The sequence below is a fragment of the Somniosus microcephalus genome, chromosome 8, assembly GCF_052327205.1.
Source record: "Somniosus microcephalus isolate GS21.2 chromosome 8, FLI_Smic_1.0, whole genome shotgun sequence".
Classification (NCBI taxonomy): Eukaryota; Metazoa; Chordata; class Chondrichthyes; order Squaliformes; family Somniosidae; genus Somniosus; species Somniosus microcephalus.
This window is the reverse complement of record NC_140994.1, coordinates 95946091-95964808: the sequence shown is the minus strand read 5'-3', so window position 1 is coordinate 95964808 and position 18718 is coordinate 95946091. Positions and strand designations below refer to the sequence as shown.

Below are 18718 nucleotides of genomic sequence, written 5' to 3'. Positions count from 1 at the left end.
TTTAGAAAGGTGAACTGAGCCCCAAGATGTCTGACCCTGGGAGTGTCTCAAAGTACATGGCCAGCCATGAGCAATTCTGTATCCTGCACATGTTGTTGGTGTATAAGCTGAGCTCAGTAGGTCCTCGGGAAACCACATGCTTAGCATGCATGTGAAAATGGCATCATGTTGCAGATAGGCACTGCTGTACATGGTCTCCTGCTCTTGTGCCATACATAGTCCCAGCCCCAGGACCTGCACTGGGCTCTGCTAATGTTTTTGTGCTTGTTTTACACCTCTCATAATCAAAATTTAGGACATAGCCTCCAACCATTCAACCAAAAGTATTAGCGAACGAGAGGCGAGGCCAAATTGGAATTTTATAGTTGGCAGAATATGGCCCAACTCTGCTTTAGTTGTACAGTATACAAACTCGGGTCTGCATGGTGGGACCAACACGTTTCCCAATTCCAATATCTGCCAATAGTTTTAAATATTGTGCCAAATACAATCATCTATTCATAATCGCAGACGTTCGCGATCATCAAATGCTTGTTGCCCAGACATGATGGTGCAACTTGCCGAATTTATCTCCCCTTCACAGGATGCTCTTGGATTGGATGGCTGTACCATTATCTGGCACTAATTTAGAACGGGACAGTAAATTGCAGTAAGCCCAAGAATATGGGGTACTCCCAGTCTGGTGCTGTGCTGAGGAATCACTGGCACAATGCAGGCTGAGTTCTCAACAACATAAACTGAGTCTGGCGCTCAAGATCCTGTCACTTCCTACAATGTCGAGAGTTCATTGGTGATCGGAACTCACTGGTACTGAGAGAATGTTGGCAGCAACACAGGGTTTTGCCCCTCCAATATAACCATCATCTCCCATATTTCTACTTGAAGATGGAACTGTATGGGTGACTCAATGTTTCTGTATCTGTTTACTCCATCTCCCTGTGACTTGTATATAGAATATACAGCATAGACACAGGTCATGCGGCGCAACCAGTCCATGCCGGCGTTTATATACCACTCGAGCCTCCGCCCATCCTTCCTCATCTAACTCTATCAGCATAACCCTTTATTCCCTTCTCCCTCATATGCTTATCTAACTTCCCCTTAAATGCATCTATATTCTATACTCACTCCCTGTGGTAGCGAGTTCCACATCCTCACCACTCTGGGTAAAGACATTTCTTCTGAATTCCCTATTTGATTTCTTGCTGACTATCTTATATTGATGGCCTCCAGTTTTGCTCTTCCCCACAAGTGGAAACTCTGCCGCGCTTTCTCTGTCGCGCCCCCCTCTCTGTCGCGCCCCCCTCTCTGTCCTTTCATAATTTTAAAGACTTCTAATAGGCCATCACTCAGCCTTCTCTTTCAAGAGCAAAGAGACTCGGCCTGTTCATCCTTTCCTGATGGGTATAACATTGCAGTTCTGGTATCATCCTTGTAAATCTTTTTTGCACCCTCCAGTGCCTCTATCTTTTTTATAATATGGCGACCAGAACTGTACACTGTATTCCAAGCGTGGTCTAACCAAGGTTCAATGCAGACTTCGCATTACTTTTTCTAAAGATACAAGCTGAAACGATTTTAGAGGCTTCATGTGATTGAGGGGTAGCCTCCTTATCTTAATTGTCAGGGTATTTAGCTTAGCATGTGGTTTCCTCAGAGCTGATCAAGCTGCGTGATGTTTCTGCGCAATGTGTAGGATGCACATCATTCAAAGATCCTGCCAGTTAAATAATCTTCTTTCTGATTTTTAAAAACTTAGCAATAAAGAAGAAAAGGGGAAGAGAAGAAGAAACATACAATCTTTCCGATTACATCACTAAGGAGGTAACATGCTTGTTTCACAAGGTGATATACCGACTCTTGTCCCTGATGTTATGTGTATTGCAGGAAGCTGTATGACCTCAATTACTTTCCTCTTTCCACTGCTGTTCTACTGGGATTCTGCCTCCAAGACTTGACCTTATGCATCTCCTATGTAGCTAGGTCAAGTGTCTGTCACTGCTTTTACCCTACAGTGTTATCGGGCATATTTAATCTAGAGAATCATCGAACTACAGCACAGAAGGAGCCATTAGGCCCGTCATGTCTGCTACTGCTAGCTCCGGGCTAGCTTCTTAACTGGGTTATTTACTCTGATCCCATTTTCTATATCCTTTTATACCTTTTCAAAAAGTTACTGAGTAATTTTCTTGGGATGTGGGCTGCATTTGTTGCCATCCCTAGCTGTGCTGAGAAGGTGCTGGGCTGCCTGCTTAACCTGCTGCAGTCCCTGTGGTGAAGGGGCTCCCACAGTGCTGTTAGATTGGAAATTCCAGGACATTTACCAGTGACAATATATGTCCAAATTAGAATAGTGTATAACTTGGGGGTGATGGTGTTCCATCTCTCTATTTAAATAGCCACTTGTGGTAAAGCAATTCATGTTCTTTTTTATTCGTTTATGGGATGTGGGCGTCGCTGGCAAGGCCAACATTTATTGCCCATCCCTAATTGCCCTTGTGAAGGTGGTGGTGAGCTGCCGCCTTGAACCGCTGCAGTCCCTGTGGTGAAAGTACTCCCACAGTGCTGTTTGGTAGGGAGTTCCAGGATTTTGACCCAGCGATGATGAAGGAATGGTGATATATACTTCTAAGTCAGGATGGTGTGTGACTTGGAGGGGAACTTGGAGGTGATAGTGTTCCCGTGTGCCTGCTGCCCATGTCCTAGGTGGAAGAGGTTTGGGAGGTGCTGCTGAAGAAGCCTTGGCGAGTTGCTGCAGTGCATCTTGTAGATGGTACACACTGCAGCCACGGTACACCAGTGGTGGAGGGAGTGAATGTTTAAGGTGGTGGATGGGGTGCCAATCAAATGGGCTGCTTTGTCCTGGATGGTGTTGAGCTTCTTGAGTGTTGTTAGAGCTGCACTCATCCAGGCAAGTGGAGAGTATTCCATCACACTCCTTACTCCACACTCGCTGCAGAATACCCAGCCTCTGACCTGCTCTCGTTGCCACAGTATTTATGTGACTGGTCCAGTTAAGTTTCTGGTCAATGGTGACCCCCAGGATGTTGATGGTCTAGATAACCATGTGCAAAAGTTCCCTCTTTGTTCTTGTAGTAATCCTCAGTTTGTAGCCCATTGTTATTGATTTGCCAAGCACTATTTGCTATTTACCCTCTCGAGGCCTTTCATAATTTTGAAAACTTCTTAAAATTGCCATCTCCTTAACTTTCTCTGTTATGGTGAATAAAGACCTAGGCCTAGAAATTCAGTGGCCTGCGCCACCCGTTAGCGCCCTAAGAGGGCACTTACTGGGTTTTGCGCCACTGGCCACGCCTCCCGCTAAATTTAGTGGGTTGCTAATGGCGGCGCTAGCCGTTAGCGCTGCGCTGCTATTGATGACGTCATCGGTGTGCGCAGCGCCCCGATTGTGAAATTTAGTAGCGCCGCCTGCTTTAACGCCGGTCGCAATTTGCGACCAGTTCAGGGGGGCCTACCTGCGGCAGTAGAGGCGCTGTGGTGCGGGGCGGCCATTTTTTTTGCTGGCCGCCTGCCAGCACCTCTCCGCGCCGCTGTCTCCGGCCTCCTGAACCCCCCCGGCGAAGTGCCGGCTGTGTCCCAACAGCCCGGCACTTCTCGGTGCCGGGCTCTTTTGCCGGCACTCGCGCTCTTTGACCGCGCTGCAGCAGGCCCCTCCCCTTTAAGAAGGGGAGGAAGGCCTGCAGTACCGCAGCGCGCCGTGCCCCAGCGTGTGGCGCTGTGGCACGTTGCGCTGCGATTTTCAGTTGCAGCGCCCCAAGAGGGATGCGGGGTGCCTCGAGTAGCGCCATGCTTCTGTCTGGGGCGCTGAAACTGAATTTGCGGCGGGCGGCTGCGACTCCTTCCGGGGCGGCACTTCCGGCGCCCTGGTGAGGCTGGCGCCCCAAACAGGGCGCTAGTGAATTTCTAAGCCATTGTTTTTTAAATCTTTCTTTAAGTATAACTTCATTCCTGGTACAGGAAACTTTGAGTTATCCGGAGGCGAACCGTCCATGCTGGAGCCACCGGCAAAAATCAGGAGCCGTTTTTTATTCTTTTCGTTTATTTTCTTCGCTTTTTTTTGAACAGTTAAGCTGTGCAAGGTCTGTAGCTAAGCAACAGCTTCAGCTAGAGATGCTACAGAGACGCTTGCCGACTGTTTAGAGGCTGTTGCTAAGCAACAGGGTTTGTTGATTCATACGGAGATGAAAATCTCCGTATGTTTCAACATTAGCTCTGGAGTGTACGGCAGTTTGGAGGGAACGGCAGCAACTCGGTCCTGTTGGTGCCGGATAGCACAAAGTTTCCTGTATTCTAATTTCCCAAAATATAGTACTTGACATTTCTCTAACTGACCTGTACTTGCTGCCTGTCTGCCCACTGTGCTAACCTGTCCGTGCCCTCCTGAATTCTTCTTCACTCTTTGCCATGCCCTCTAATTTGGTAACATCAACAAAATTTCATTCCTTTTGTACCCATATCCAAATCATCTTATCAGTAGACTATGAGAGATCCCAGCATACATCCATGTGCACACCACTACCCACCTCTCACCAATCCTAAAACACCCATTTATCCCTGCTATCTCCTTTCTGTTCACTAGCCATCTCTCTGCCAACGTGGCTACTTTCCCTTTTATTATCCAGTGCTTTCATTTTTGTAACCAGTCTCTTGTGGCACCTTATATGCCTTCGAAAAATGCATGTATACTGTCCCCGCTTGTCATGGGAAGCTGCCTATATCTGGCAAATAGCCCGAACCGTTTGCCAGTACCATCAGTTACAAAGGCGCTACTTCTAACATGTTAAGCGTGCTGGCTATTATGGACAATTCGAGAAGTTTTTTGCACCTTGTTATCATTCGTATTTAAATCTTTCCATGGATCATTCTATGTCTGTTTTGAGTCCCCACACTGTTAACAATCACTGGTTGTGAATTGGAATCCCATCCATGGCTCAGTTAGCAGTAACTGCTGCAGAGATTTAAGAAATCCTGTCCCTCCTGCATTTTACCAGCTCCCGATTCTTCAATCGGTAACTTTGGAAAACCCTTGGTTTAAAACCCAGACAAACCATTTGTTCATCTCTTTCCACGTTAAATTTTGCTAACAATAACCGCAGAACAGAATTGAAATCCAGCCAGTCGTTTGTTTCCTTCTCTCTCGGGTCTCTGAAAGGAGTCACACCACCCAATGCATATTGCAGGCTAATCCCGTTAACACCAATGTGCCCACTATAAGCAGTGGGAACTGTTTACACGATATCCCTTGCATTCCCTTTGTCTATGCACGTATCTATATCCTAAAAGAAAAGTCAAAACAATTTGTCAAGCACCAGTTACCCGTTATAAATCCATGCTGACTTTTTTTTTTTTCTTTTTTTATAGGACATTTTGTCAAGGGTCAAAAAGGCTAAAACAGATGAGGTAAGTCATTAAACAAATATTTTATTTTTAATACAGTGTAGAGTTGCAAACCAGGAAGTAGAGGCACAAAATTCTAAATCTGGGCTGGCTAGGACAGGAGTTGGTTCCGTGCGTTTCCACTAGGAGTCCTCATCGTGCTTTGTACAGTGTTTGGAGTGCATGTTTCTCACCCATCTGGCCATAATCCATTCTAGTAAACCCACTGTGCAAGTGTTGAGTTTTTGGAGGTTGGCCTTGTATTTCCTTCATTCTGCACATCAGCAAATCAGGGCTTCCTGCTTCCTGATCCCTATTTAGGGTTTCTACTGGAATGTTTGCATATTTGAACAGTGGAGAAGATAGGATTGGAGTAGGATGCGATGCCCCTCCTACGGCACAGTTGAATAGCCCACTGACATTTACAAGGCTTGCACATGAAGATTGGCCACCTGGGCAAGCTACTAGAGGGCTAACAAAGCCTCTCAAAAAGCATTCCTCAGCACAAGGCAATGACTTTGAGGGGAGAGGAGAAAAATGGGCTTAAAGAGCAGAATGGCTGTCAGGAGTACTGATGGTGACTTTCCAATTATACAGTTTAAAGTAGGTGTAGGGAAGACCTGGCTTGTCTGCCTCTTCTCCATGACCTCCTTTCTTCCCCCTGCCCCCCCCCCCCCCCCGACCCACCACCAACTGAAACTGATTTTACACTTTTTATCTTTTGTCTGAATTCTTGGCACAAAGTGAGGCGTGTTGGTGCTTGAGAATTGAGCATTTTCCATCGCATTAACATTGAGCATTCCTGGGTGAGGCATAGCACAGCTGGAGGCAAAGTAAATCTTCAGTGGCCCAGTGGTGTACCTCTGCCTGATCACAAGAGAATGCAGTACTGCAGCTGTGATGGTTTTCCATTTCTAACACAAGCCATACTGTGGCTTCTGAGCTGGATTGCCAAATTAGTGCCAAATGAGGCGGTTTCATTCTCTGGGCCCATGCTCACTCAATTTTGAGACTAAATAAAATAATTTCACACAGGGCTGTCATAGCTAGCTGAGAGAGGGAGGAGACATTCATCTGATTGGTCTACCTGTCTCCACGTGCAGTGTTTTAACTAATATCTCTATGTAAGTCTGATTTCTGTAAATACTTTCGTTTTTAAAATCTTCAATAAAGAATCTTGACACAACATCTTGCAAAAAGCTTGAGGCTGAAGATATTGAGAAGAACCAGGATTCGAATTCTGCCATCAAGGACCGGCTGGCCCAGACTGTACGCCACAACTCTCAGCATCTCCTGGACCCGGTGAGGCAGGTGAACGGCCAGCCAGTTCCATATCAACAGCCCAAACTCTTCACTGGGGGTGTGATGAGGTGGTACCAGGTGGAGGGTATGGAGTGGCTGCGGGTGAGTTTACAGCGCTGTCTAATTTAAGTTGGAGTCCGACCCGCAGTTAACCGGTGCTTGTTGGGAAGACTGGAGGAGTGTTGAAAGCCTTGTCCAAATCAGTCAGCAGTGTCCTTTGTTCAATTCCACCGTGGGACGGTTTTGCAACAGTATACCCTGGATTGGTTGTCTCTCTCTGTCTGTCTTCTCTGTCTCTGTCTGTCTTGTCTTTCTCTCGTTGGCTGTCTTGTCCCTCTCTCGCTGGCTGTCTTGTCCCTCTCTCGCTGGCTGTCTTGTCCCTCTCTCACTTCTGTCTTGTCTCTCTCTCGCTTCTGTCTTGTCTCTCTCTCGCTGGCTGTCTTGTCTCTCTCGCTGGCTGTCTTGTCTCTCGCTGGCTGTTGTCTCTCTCTCGCTGGCTGTTGTCTCTCTCTCGCTGGCTGTTGTCTCTCTCTCGCTGGCTCTTGTCTCTCTCTCGCTGGCTGTTGTCTCTCTCTCGCTGGCTGTTGTCTCTCTCTCGCTGGCTCTTGTCTCTCTCTCGCTGGCTCTTGTCTCTCTCTCGCTGGCTCTTGTCTCTCGCTGGCTCTTGTCTCTCTCTCGCTGGCTCTTGTCTCTCTCTCGCTGGCTCTTGTCTCTCTCTCGCTGGCTCTTGTCTCTCTCTCGCTGGCTCTTGTCTCTCTCTCGCTGGCTCTTGTCTCTCTCTCGCTGGCTCTTGTCTCTCTCTCGCTGGCTCTTGTCTCTCTCTCGCTGGCTCTTGTCTCTCTCTCGCTGGCTCTTGTCTCTCTCTCGCTGGCTCTTGTCTCTCTCTCGCTGGCTCTTGTCTCTCGCTGGCTCTTGTCTCTCTCTCGCTGGCTCTTGTCTCTCTCTCGCTGGCTCTTGTCTCTCTCTCGCTGGCTGTCTTGTCTCTCTCGCTGGCTGTCTTGTCTCTCTCTCGCTGGCTGTCTTGTCTCTCTCTCGCTGGCTGTCTTGTCTCTCTCTCGCTGGCTGTCTTGTCTCTCGCTGGCTGTCTTGTCTCAATTCAATTTTTTTTTTCAATTCAAATGCTTTATTGGCATGAAAGTTTACAGGGAACCATATTGCCAAAGCTTACATAACAAAAAGTACAGTTTTCCAACATTCTGTAGGTGTCAAACAATTTTGACCTTCGTTGGGTACAGACAATATTAATTTAAACAGTCGTTGACCCTCGTTGGGTACATTCAGTATTAATTTTTAAACAGTCGTTGGGTACATTCGGTATTGATTTAAACATTCTTAATGTTTATATATGCTATGGGTGTGCTCGTTAGTCCCTCACTGTTCCTCAGGTTGTGACATGTTGTTACATATTGGGCACCAAGGTATGGTCTGTCTCCTTCTCCCAGGGCTAATCTTAATTTTGACAGGTCATCCAATTCTTTGAAATCTGGGGTTGTTTGGCTGAGCTTGTCAAAATATATGTTTCTTGTTTTGTTGAATTTTTCGCATTTTAGGAGGAAGTGCATCTCTGTCTCAACCTCGCCGGCCAGACATTGATCACATATTCTATTCTCTCTAGGCTGCCAGGATTTCTTGTATCTTCCTTTTTCAATTGCCAGTTGGTGGTCGCTTAGTCTGTACCTGGTGAGGGTCTGTCTCTGTTTTGTGTCTCTGATGGTCGAGAGATAGCCTGCCAGTTTATATTCTCTTTTTTAGGGCCCGGTAACATTCTAATCTGCTTTGGCTTTTGGTTATTTTGTTCCAATGTTCCAGGTAGGTTTCTTTGCATTGTTTAATGATTTGGTTCACTCGGATTGGTGTTTGGAGGGCAGTGTTGGTCTGGGACTGGTCAGGGTCCGGCTGAGTAGGAGTACTTAGTTTCAGTAGCAGCTGACTCGGGACTCATTTCTGGGTTCAGCTCTTGGGTCTGGAGGGCTTTAAAATGAAGGGTGTCTGGGGAACTAGATTTGAGGTGATTTAGAAAGTTTAGTGCTCGTTTTTGGATGTTTATTATCAGTGGGTATCTGCCTAGTTCGGCTCTACATGCATTTGTTGGTGTTTTCCTTTGGGTGCGAAGAATGCTTCGGTAAAATTCTGCATGTAGGGCTTCTATTGTGTGTTTTTCCCATTTAGTGTAGCTATGGTGATTGAGTGGGCCCCATACTTCACTACCGTACAGCGCAATGGGCAGGATTATGCTGTCAAATATTTTGAGCCAGATTTTGATTGGAATTTGGATGTTGTCTGTCTTGTGTCTCTCTCTCTCTCTCTCTCTCTCTCTCTCTCTGTCTTGTCTCTCTCTCTCGCTGTCTGTCTTGTCTCTCTCTCGCTGTCTGTCTCGTCTCTCGCTGGCTGTCTCTCTCTCTCTCGCTGGCTGTCTCGTCTCTCGCCTCTCGCTGGCTGTCTCGTCTCTCGCCTCTCGCTGGCTGTCTCGTCTCTCGCCTCTCGCTGGCTGTCTCGCCTCTCGCTGGCTGTCTCGCCTCTCGCTGGCTGTCTCGCCTCTCGCTGGCTGTCTCGCCTCTCGCTGGCTGTCTCGCCTCTCGCTGGCTGTCTCGCCTCTCGCTGGCTGTCTCGCCTCTCGCTGGCTGTCTCGCCTCTCGCTGGCTGTCTCGCCTCTCGCTGGCTGTCTCGCCTCTCGCTGGCTGTCTCGCCTCTCGCTGGCTGTCTCGCCTCTCGCTGGCTGTCTCGCCTCTCGCTGGCTGTCTCGCCTCTCGCTGGCTGTCTCGCCTCTCGCTGGCTGTCTCGCCTCTCGCTGGCTGTCTCGCCTCTCGCTGGCTGTCTCGCCTCGTCTCTCGCCTCTCGCTGGCTGTCTCGTCTCTCGCCTCTCGCTGGCTGTCTCGTCTCTCGCCTCTCGCTGGCTGTCTCGTCTCTCGCCTCTCGCTGGCTGTCTCGTCTCTCGCCTCTCGCTGGCTGTCTCGTCTCGCCTCTCGCTGGCTGTCTCGTCTCTCGCCTCTCGCTGGCTGTCTCGTCTCTCGCCTCTCGCTGGCTGTCTCGTCTCTCGCCTCTCGCTGGCTGTCTCGTCTCTCGCCTCTCGCTGGCTGTCTCGTCTCTCGCCTCTCGCTGGCTGTCTCGTCTCTCGCCTCTCGCTGGCTGTCTCGTCTCGCCTCTCGCTGGCTGTCTCGTCTCTCGCCTCTCGCTGGCTGTCTCGTCTCTCGCCTCTCGCTGGCTGTCTCGTCTCTCGCCTCGCGACCCCTCTCGCCTCGCGACCCCTCGCGCCTCGCGCCCCCTCTCGCCTCGCGCCTCGCGCCCCCTCTCGCCTCGCGCCCCCTCTCGCCTCGCGCCCCCTCTCGCCTCGCGCCCCCTCTCGCCTCGCGCCCCCTCTCGCCTCGCGCCTCGCGCCCCCTCGCGCCTCGCGCCCCCTCTCGCCTCGCGTCGCCTCGCGCCTCGCGCCCCCTCGCGCCTCGCGCCCCCTCTCGCCTCGCGCCCCCTCTCGCCTCGCGCCCCCTCTCGCCTCGCGCCCCCTCTCGCCTCGCGCCACCTCGCGCCTCGCGCCCCCTCTCGCCTCGCGCCCCCTCTCGCCTCGCGCCCCCTCTCTCCTCGCGCCCCCTCTCTCCTCGCGCCCCCTCTCTCCTCGCGCCCCCTCTCTCCTCGCGCCCCCTCTCTCCTCGCGCCCCCTCTCTCCTCGCGCCCCCTCTCTCCTCGCGCCCCCTCTCTCCTCGCGCCCCCTCTCTCCTCGCGCCCCCTCTCTCCTCGCGCCCCCTCTCTCCTCGCGCCCCCTCTCGCCTCGCGCCCCCTCTCGCCTCGCGCCCCCTCTCGCCTCTCGCCTCGCGCCTCGCGCCCCCTCTCGCCTCGCGCCCCGTCTCGCCTCGCGCCCCCTCTCGCCTCGCGCCCCCTCTCGCCTCGCGCCTCGCGCCCCCTCTCGCCTCGCGCCTCGCGCCCCCTCTCGCCTCGCGCCCCCTCTCGCCTCGCGCCCCCTCTCGCCTCGCGCCCCCTCTCGCCTCGCGCCCCCTCTCGCCTCGCGCCCCCTCTCGCCTCGCGCCCCCTCGCGCCTCGCGCCCCCTCTCGCCTCGCGCCTCGCGCCCCCTCTCGCCTCTCGCCTCGCGCCCCCTCTCGCCTCGCGCCCCCTCTCGCCTCGCGCCCCCTCTCGCCTCGCGCCCCCTCTCGCCTCGCGCCCCCTCTCGCCTCGCGCCGCCTCTCGCCTCGCGCCCCCTCTCGCCTCGCGCCCCCTCTCGCCTCGCGCCCCCTCTCGCCTCGCGCCCCCTCTCGCCTCGCGCCCCCTCTCGCCTCGCGCCCCCTCTCGCCTCGCGCCCCCTCTCGCCTCGCGCCGCCTCTCGCCTCGCGCCCCCTCTCGCCTCTCGCCTCGCGCCCCCTCTCGCCTCTCGCCTCGCGCCCCCTCTCGCCTCTCGCCTCGCGCCCCCTCTCGCCTCGCGCCCCCTCTCGCCTCTCGCCTCGCGCCCCCTCTCGCCTCTCGCCTCGCGCCCCCTCTCGCCTCTCGCCTCGCGCCCCCTCTCGCCTCTCGCCTCGCGCCCCCTCTCGCCTCGCGCCCCCTCTCGCCTCTCGCCTCGCGCCCCCTCTCGCCTCGCCTCGCCTCTCGCCTCGCGCCCCCTCTCGCCTCTCGCCTCGCGCCCCCTCTCCCCTCTCGCCTCGCGCCCCCTCTCGCCTCGCGCCCCCTCTCGCCTCGCGCCCCCTCTCGCCTCGCGCCCCCTCTCGCCTCGCGCCCCCTCTCGCCTCGCGCCCCCTCTCGCCTCGCGCCCCCTCTCGCCTCGCGCCCCCTCTCGCCTCGCGCCCCCTCTCGCCTCGCGCCCCCTCTCGCCTCGCGCCCCCTCTCGCCCCGCGCCCCCTCTCGCGTCGCCTCGCGCCCCCTCTCGCGTCGCGCCTCGCGCCTCGCGCCCCCTCTCGCCTCGCGCCCCCTCTCGCCTCGCGCCCCCTCTCGCCTCGCGCCCCCTCGCGCCTCGCGCCCCCTCTCGCCTCGCGCCCCCTCTCGCCTCGCGCCCCCTCGCGCCTCGCGCCCCCTCTCGCCTCGCGCCTCGCGCCCCCTCTCGCCTCGCGCCCCCTCGCGCCTCGCGCCCCCTCTCGCCTCGCGCCCCCTCTCGCCTCGCGCCCCCTCTCGCCTCGCGCCCCCTCTCGCCTCGCGCCCCCTCTCGCCTCGCGCCCCCTCTCGCCTCGCGCCGCCTCGCGCCCCCTCTCGCCTCGCGCCCCCTCTCGCCTCGCGCCCCCTCTCGCCTCGCGCCCCCTCTCGCCTCGCGCCCCCTCTCGCCTCGCGCCCCCTCTCGCCTCGCGCCCCCTCTCGCCTCGCGCCCCCTCGCGCCTCGCGCCCCCTCGCGCCTCGCGCCCCCTCTCGCCTCGCGCCCCCTCTCGCCTCGCGCCCCCTCTCGCCTCGCGCCCCCTCTCGCCTCGCGCCGCCTCTCGCCTCGCGCCGCCTCTCGCCTCGCGCCCCCTCTCGCCTCGCGCCCCCTCTCGCCTCGCGCCCCCTCTCGCCTCGCGCCCCCTCTCGCCTCGCGCCCCCTCTCGCCTCGCGCCCCCTCTCGCCTCGCGCCGCCTCTCGCCTCGCGCCCCCTCTCGCCTCGCGCCCCCTCTCGCCTCTCGCCTCGCGCCCCCTCTCGCCTCGCGCCCCCTCTCGCCTCGCGCCCCCTCTCGCCTCTCGCCTCGCGCCCCCTCTCGCCTCTCGCCTCGCGCCCCCTCTCGCCTCGCGCCCCCTCTCGCCTCTCGCCTCGCGCCCCCTCTCGCCTCTCGCCTCGCGCCCCCTCTCGCCTCTCGCCTCGCGCCCCCTCTCGCCTCGCGCCCCCTCTCGCCTCGCGCCCCCTCTCGCCTCGCGCCCCCTCTCGCCTCTCGCCTCGCGCCCCCTCTCGCCTCTCGCCTCGCGCCCCCTCTCGCCTCTCGCCTCGCGCCCCCTCTCGCCTCTCGCCTCGCGCCCCCTCTCGCCTCTCGCCTCGCGCCCCCTCTCGCCTCTCGCCTCGCGCCCCCTCTCGCCTCTCGCCTCGCGCCCCCTCTCGCCTCTCGCCTCGCGCCCCCTCTCGCCTCTCGCCTCGCGCCCCCTCTCGCCTCTCGCCTCGCGCCCCCTCTCGCCTCTCGCCTCGCGCCCCCTCTCGCCTCTCGCCTCGCGCCCCCTCTCGCCTCTCGCCTCGCGCCCCCTCTCGCCTCTCGCCTCGCGCCCCCTCTCGCCTCTCGCCTCGCGCCCCCTCTCGCCTCTCGCCTCGCGCCCCCTCTCGCCTCTCGCCTCGCGCCCCCTCTCGCCTCTCGCCTCGCGCCCCCTCTCGCCTCTCGCCTCGCGCCCCCTCTCGCCTCTCGCCTCGCGCCCCCTCTCGCCTCTCGCCTCGCGCCCCCTCTCGCCTCTCGCCTCGCGCCCCCTCTCGCCTCTCGCCTCGCGCCCCCTCTCGCCTCGCGCCCCCTCTCGCCTCGCGCCCCCTCTCGCCTCTCGCCTCGCGCCCCCTCTCGCCTCGCGCCCCCTCTCGCCTCTCGCCTCGCGCCCCCTCTCGCCTCTCGCCTCGCGCCCCCTCTCGCCTCTCGCCTCGCGCCCCCTCTCGCCTCTCGCCTCGCGCCCCCTCTCGCCTCTCGCCTCGCGCCCCCTCTCGCCTCGCGCCCCCTCTCGCCTCGCGCCCCCTCTCGCCTCGCGTCGCCTCGCGCCCCCTCTCGCCTCGCGCCCCCTCGCGCCCCCTCTCGCCTCGCGCCCCCTCTCGCCCCGCGCCCCCTCTCGCCCCGCGCCCCCTCTCGCCCCGCGCCCCCTCTCGCCCCGCGCCCCCTCTCGCCCCGCGCCCCCTCTCGCCCCGCGCCCCCTCTCGCCCCGCGCCCCCTCTCGCCCCGCGCCCCCTCTCGCCCCGCGCCCCCTCTCGCCCCGCGCCCCCTCTCGCCCCGCGCCCCCTCTCGCCCCGCGCCCCCTCTCGCCCCGCGCCCCCTCTCGCCCCGCGCCCCCTCTCGCCCCGCGCCCCCTCTCGCCCCGCGCCCCCTCTCGCCCCGCGCCCCCTCTCGCCCCGCGCCCCCTCGCGCCCCGCGCCCCCTCTCGCCCCGCGCGCCCTCTCGCCCCGCGCCCCCTCGCGCCTCGCCCCCCTCGCGCCTCTCGCCCCCTCTCGCCTCGCGCCCCCCCTCGCGCCTCGCGCTCCCTCTCGCCTCGCGCCCCCTTGCGCCCGCTGTCTTGTCTTGTTATTTAAAGATCATTGCCTTGTGAAATCAAAGGGATTTTGCTTTCCAAATTTGACTAACAGTAGGATATTGATCGTATCTTGCTGTGAAAACTCTGTTTGTACATTACATAAGGATTCACTCTTGGCTCTAGCACTAGACAACCCTTTAATCTGCCTTCTCAAAGATAAGTGAATGCACGTGGCGGAATGTGTACGATCACAGTATTCAATGTGGAGTCACAGTTATTGACCTGGGGCTTTACAGTTAAACTGGATATTAGGCAGTAGATATACTCTCTAGATCGTAGGGGACACAGAATCCGCTTCAAGAGTGATTGGTGCTGTTGAACCCAAGAGAATATTGTGTGCAAATATGAAATCTGCTACAGTTGTTTCTACCTCCCCATTCTCTCCTGTCGTCTGTTGATGATGAGACGTGGTGCCGACATTCCACAGGTGCTTAGAGGCATCTGCTACCTCACAGAAGTAAGCAATGAATGTTGGCAGGTTAGTTAGCTATGCACTTTCAGCAGGGGGTACTGTGTTGTGATCAGAAGTGGGAATCTGGCTGAGCTTTCTCTCTCTCGCCTTCCCTGATCAGTTCCAGTGTCTCTCCGCCGTGTGTGGAGATCAGTTCCAGTGTCTCTCCTCCGTGTGTGGAGATCAGTTCCAGTGTCTCTCCGCCGTGTGTGGAGATCAGTTCCAGTGTCTCTCCTCCGTGTGTGGAGATCGGTTCCAGTGTCTCTCCGCCGTGTGTGGAGATCAGTTCCAGTGTCTCTCCGCCATGTGTGGAGATCAGTTCCAGTGTCTCTCCTCCGTGTGTGGAGATCAGTTCCAGTGTCTCTCCGCCGTGTGTGGAGATCAGTTCCAGTGTCTCTCCTCCGTGTGTGGAGATCGGTTCCAGTGTCTCTCCGCCGTGTGTGGAGATCAGTTCCAGTGTCTCTCCGCCATGTGTGGAGATCAGTTCCAGTGTCTCTCCTCCGTGTGTGGAGATCAGTTCCAGTGTCTCCTCCGTGTGTGGAGATCAGTTCCAGTGTCTCTCCGCCGTGTGTGGAGATCGGTTCCAGTGTCTCTCCGCCGTGTGTGGAGATCGGTTCCAGTGTCTCTCCACCGTGTGTGGAGATCAGTTCCAGTGTCTCTCCGCCGTGTGTGGAGATCAGTTCCAGTGTCTCTCCGCCGTGTGTGGAGATCAGTTCCAGTGTCTCTCCGCCACTCTGGCTGATGTTGACTGACTCAGCAGACTGGCCGTTGAACCTGCGACTTTGATGTGTACTGTTGCTATCCATTTGGTGCACGCAGGTGGAAGAGGCCTGCCGTGGATCTTGAAGCTGAAGATGCGGTAAATTTGAGGTGGGTTAGTGTGGGCATCTTGGAGGGGTCCTAATGCTAATGTATTTCTGTCTGTCAGATGCTGTGGGAAAACGGTATTAATGGAATTCTGGCAGATGAGATGGGCCTGGGGAAGACTGTCCAGTGCATCGCCATGATAGCCATGATGGTGGAGCGAGGGGTCCCGGGACCTTTCTTTGTCTGTGGTCCTCTGTCTACTCTACCAAATTGGGTATCGGAATTCAAGAGATTCACTCCAGAGGTGAGACTGGCCGGGGCTGATCCCGACTCAATTATCCCTTTGTGTTGGCAAGTGATTTTCGCAGAGTGCGTTTTAATGTGTTTACTGTTATGTCTCAGATTCCTGTGCTGCTTTATCACGGGAGCCAGAAAGATCGTCTTCAAACCCTGCAAAAAATACACAAACGACACGGGTCTCTGCACATCTTACCAGTTGTCATCACTTCTTATGAAATAGCCATGAGGGACAGGAAACACTTCCAGGTGCGTGAGCAGAGCGTCATTTTTGTTTAAATTTCGTTTGAAGCAGGTAGCATTCTGGTCATGGGTTCAAGCCCTTATCAGGTTTACGGAGAGGATATAAGTCAAATTCCATTCTTGTGATGTGGGATTTTACAAATTTTTACCAGTGCTTTGGGGGCCATATTCTGCAGCTGTGTCCATTGTTTAATGGAAGCTGTGAATCAAAATCCAGTGCAAACCTGAGGATATTCTGCATTGTCAAATGTGTTCTGACGAGACATTAAACTGAGGCCCCTCCTGCTGTTCAGGTAGATGTTGCTATGGCATTTATTGAAGAACAGGCAGCAAAGTGCAAGACTGAAATCTCAGCTGTTTAAACTGAGTTCAGTGAGATTTGATTGGTTAGTTCTTGCTGGTTTCAGCAAGGCCGGGGTGGTTACTTATATACTCTGCTTTCAGTGGAGAATCGTTAGTTGGTTAGTTATACTCGCTGCTTTCAGTGGAGAATCGTTAGTTGGTTAGTTATACTCGCTGCTTTCAGTGGAGAATCGTTAGTTGGTTAGTTATACTTGCTGCTTTCAGTGGAGAATCGTTAGTTGGTTAGTTATACTCGCTGCTTTCAGTGGAGAATCGTTAGTTGGTTAGTTATACTCGCTGCTTTCAGTGGAGAATTGTTAGTTGGTTAGTTATACTCGCTGCTTTCAGTGGCGAATCGTTAGTTATACTCTGCTTTCAGTGGCGAATCGTTAGTTGGTTAGTTATACTCGCTGCTTTCAGTGGCGAATCGTTAGTTATACTCGGTGCTTTCAGTGGAGAATCGTTAGTTGGTTAGTTATACTCGCTTTCAGTGGAGAATCGTTAGTTGGTTAGTTATACTCACTGCTTTCAGTGGAGAATCGTTAGTTGGTTAGTTATACTCACTGCTTTCAGTGGAGAATCGTTAGTTATACTCGCTGCTTTCAGTGGAGAATCGTTAGTTGGTTAGTTATACTCACTGCTTTCAGTGGAGAATCGTTAGTTATACTCGCTGCTTTCAGTGGAGAATCGTTAGTTATACTCGCTGCTTTCAGTGGAGAATCGTTAGTTATACTCGCTGCTTTCAGTGGAGAATCGTTAGTTGGTTAGTTATACTTGCTGCTTTCAGTTGAGAATCGTTAGTTGGTTAGTTATACTCGCTGCTTTCAGTGGAGAATCGTTAGTTATACTCGTAGGGTATTGTTAGTTATGGTAACGTTTTGTTTCTCTTGCTGAGATTTGCAATGATTTCCTCACACCTTTTCCTATTCTCTCCTGTCCTGACCTGCCGATGCTTGCTCTTGCTGGGATGTATTGTTATTGATGCTGGAATCCTCTTGGTACAATGCTATAGTGACCATTCTTTGTGATTGAGCCTAAACCGCGATTGTCAGCAAGCCAGAGACTTTATTCACCAGCACCCATCATAGGATTGTGCTCAGGACGGGGAAGCCCTGCTCATTAGTGTTCCCCTGTCTCTGAATCACTGCCACAGAGAAATTAATCCCTTACTTTAAAGTACTTTGACTTGAGGGCATTCAGTAGTTTTTAATTTTGTTGTGTTTTTCAGAATTCTTCCTAACTTTTTTCATAAACAGATCCCTGGGAAGTGGAAGTATTCCATTGTTGTGGCCTCCCCAGCTGAAATCGGCACAGGCTAGGAATTCTGCTAGGTTGTGATATCCCGAGTATAGCCAACACATGGTCTAAGCTCACACATGAGTGGCCACTGGGTCCTGTGGAACTGTACTCCAGCAAGAGTCCATGCCCCCTAGCGAGGGAGGAAGGGGGCCTGCCTCAGTTTTAATCTCGCTCTGCCAATCAACAATTGTAATTGCAAATCTTGTATGACAATTTCATTTTATTTTCCCCAAAATAAACAGAATTGCCATTGGAAATACCTCATAGTGGATGAAGGCCACAGAATCAAGAACTTAAATTGTCGTCTGATTCAAGAGCTGAAAAGGTTCAATACTGACAACAAGCTGCTGTTGACTGGAACCCCTCTCCAGAATAACCTGGCTGAACTCTGGTCACTGCTCAACTTCCTACTGCCTGACGTATTTGATGACTTGAAAAGGTACCTATTATGAAGGGACTTGGTGCTGCAGTGTGATGAATTTAACTGGCCTTTTTTGTCAAAGGCACCACCTGCGGTAGCAGAGCTGTAGAGTAAAAGGTTCCAAGTTTAATGTACTGATTTAAATTGGCTGGGTTTAAATTGCCCTAGGGACACTACAGTTGACATCTGTGCCTCTAGACTAGGTAGGGAAAAATCAGCCAGAATTCTTCTGTCTGATCTCTATCAAGAAAGGTAGATCCCCACGTTCTCTGACCCCAGGAGTGAGCACCGAGGGCATTGGCTTCAGCCGTCATTCCCAAGCCTGCCAACAATCGCTGCCATGGCTCAGCTTGGAAAAAAGGCTCCTGGGGTGACATACCAGAGGGCTTTCAGTGCACTTGGAAAAGTCCACAACTTTGAGGAGGAAGGGCTTGTAGTTTAATCCCAGTTCAGATTCTCTTCATTTCACCCAGGACAGCTTTATGGTAAAGGAAGGTTCCACTGACCTTTTATGATTGCGACGTTTAAGCGGTGAGTGGGGAAGATGGATGGCGCAGTGGCCTTGCAGCTCTGTAACCTAAAGTCATAGATGCATTTAAGGGGAAACTAGATAAACACATGCAGGAGGAAGGAATAGAAGGATATGTTGATGGGGTGGGAGGAGGCTCGTGTGGAGCATAAATGCTGGCATGGACCTGTTGGGCCCAATGGCCTGTTTCTGTGCTGTACATTCTATGTAACCTGGATTCAAATCTAGACCCGATTTGAGGGGATGAAGGCCCTGATTTTCGGGCAGCTGTCGGGCAGCTTTTCATGCGGCCGTGGTCTGAAAATCGCGGAAAAAGCGGGTCGGGACCCCCCCCCCCCCCCCCCCCCCCGCCTGATTCCCCGCCCCGTCCGACTTTCGGACCGCCGTTTCCACGCGCCCCGCTTCAGTCCCGCCCGCCGCTGGCGGGACTGCTCGTCGGAGCACTAATCACCAATGATCACCTTGTTAAGGACGATTTTCCCGTGCCGTTGCGACTTTGGGGCTTTC

General features: G+C 55.1%; 1 protein-coding gene across 1 annotated transcript in view; it reads left to right on the top strand.

The window, feature by feature from the left end:
- Positions 1 to 18718, top strand: part of hells (helicase, lymphoid specific) — a 62547-nt gene that overhangs the window by 9589 nt on the left and 34240 nt on the right. Inside the window, exons 7-12 of the mRNA XM_085995023.1 lie at positions 1760 to 1824; positions 5383 to 5421; positions 6571 to 6801; positions 15202 to 15384; positions 15483 to 15626; positions 17504 to 17700. Coding sequence (XP_085851149.1) covers positions 1760 to 1824; positions 5383 to 5421; positions 6571 to 6801; positions 15202 to 15384; positions 15483 to 15626; positions 17504 to 17700 — 859 coding nt within the window. The remainder of the gene's footprint in view (positions 1 to 1759; positions 1825 to 5382; positions 5422 to 6570; positions 6802 to 15201; positions 15385 to 15482; positions 15627 to 17503; positions 17701 to 18718) is intronic.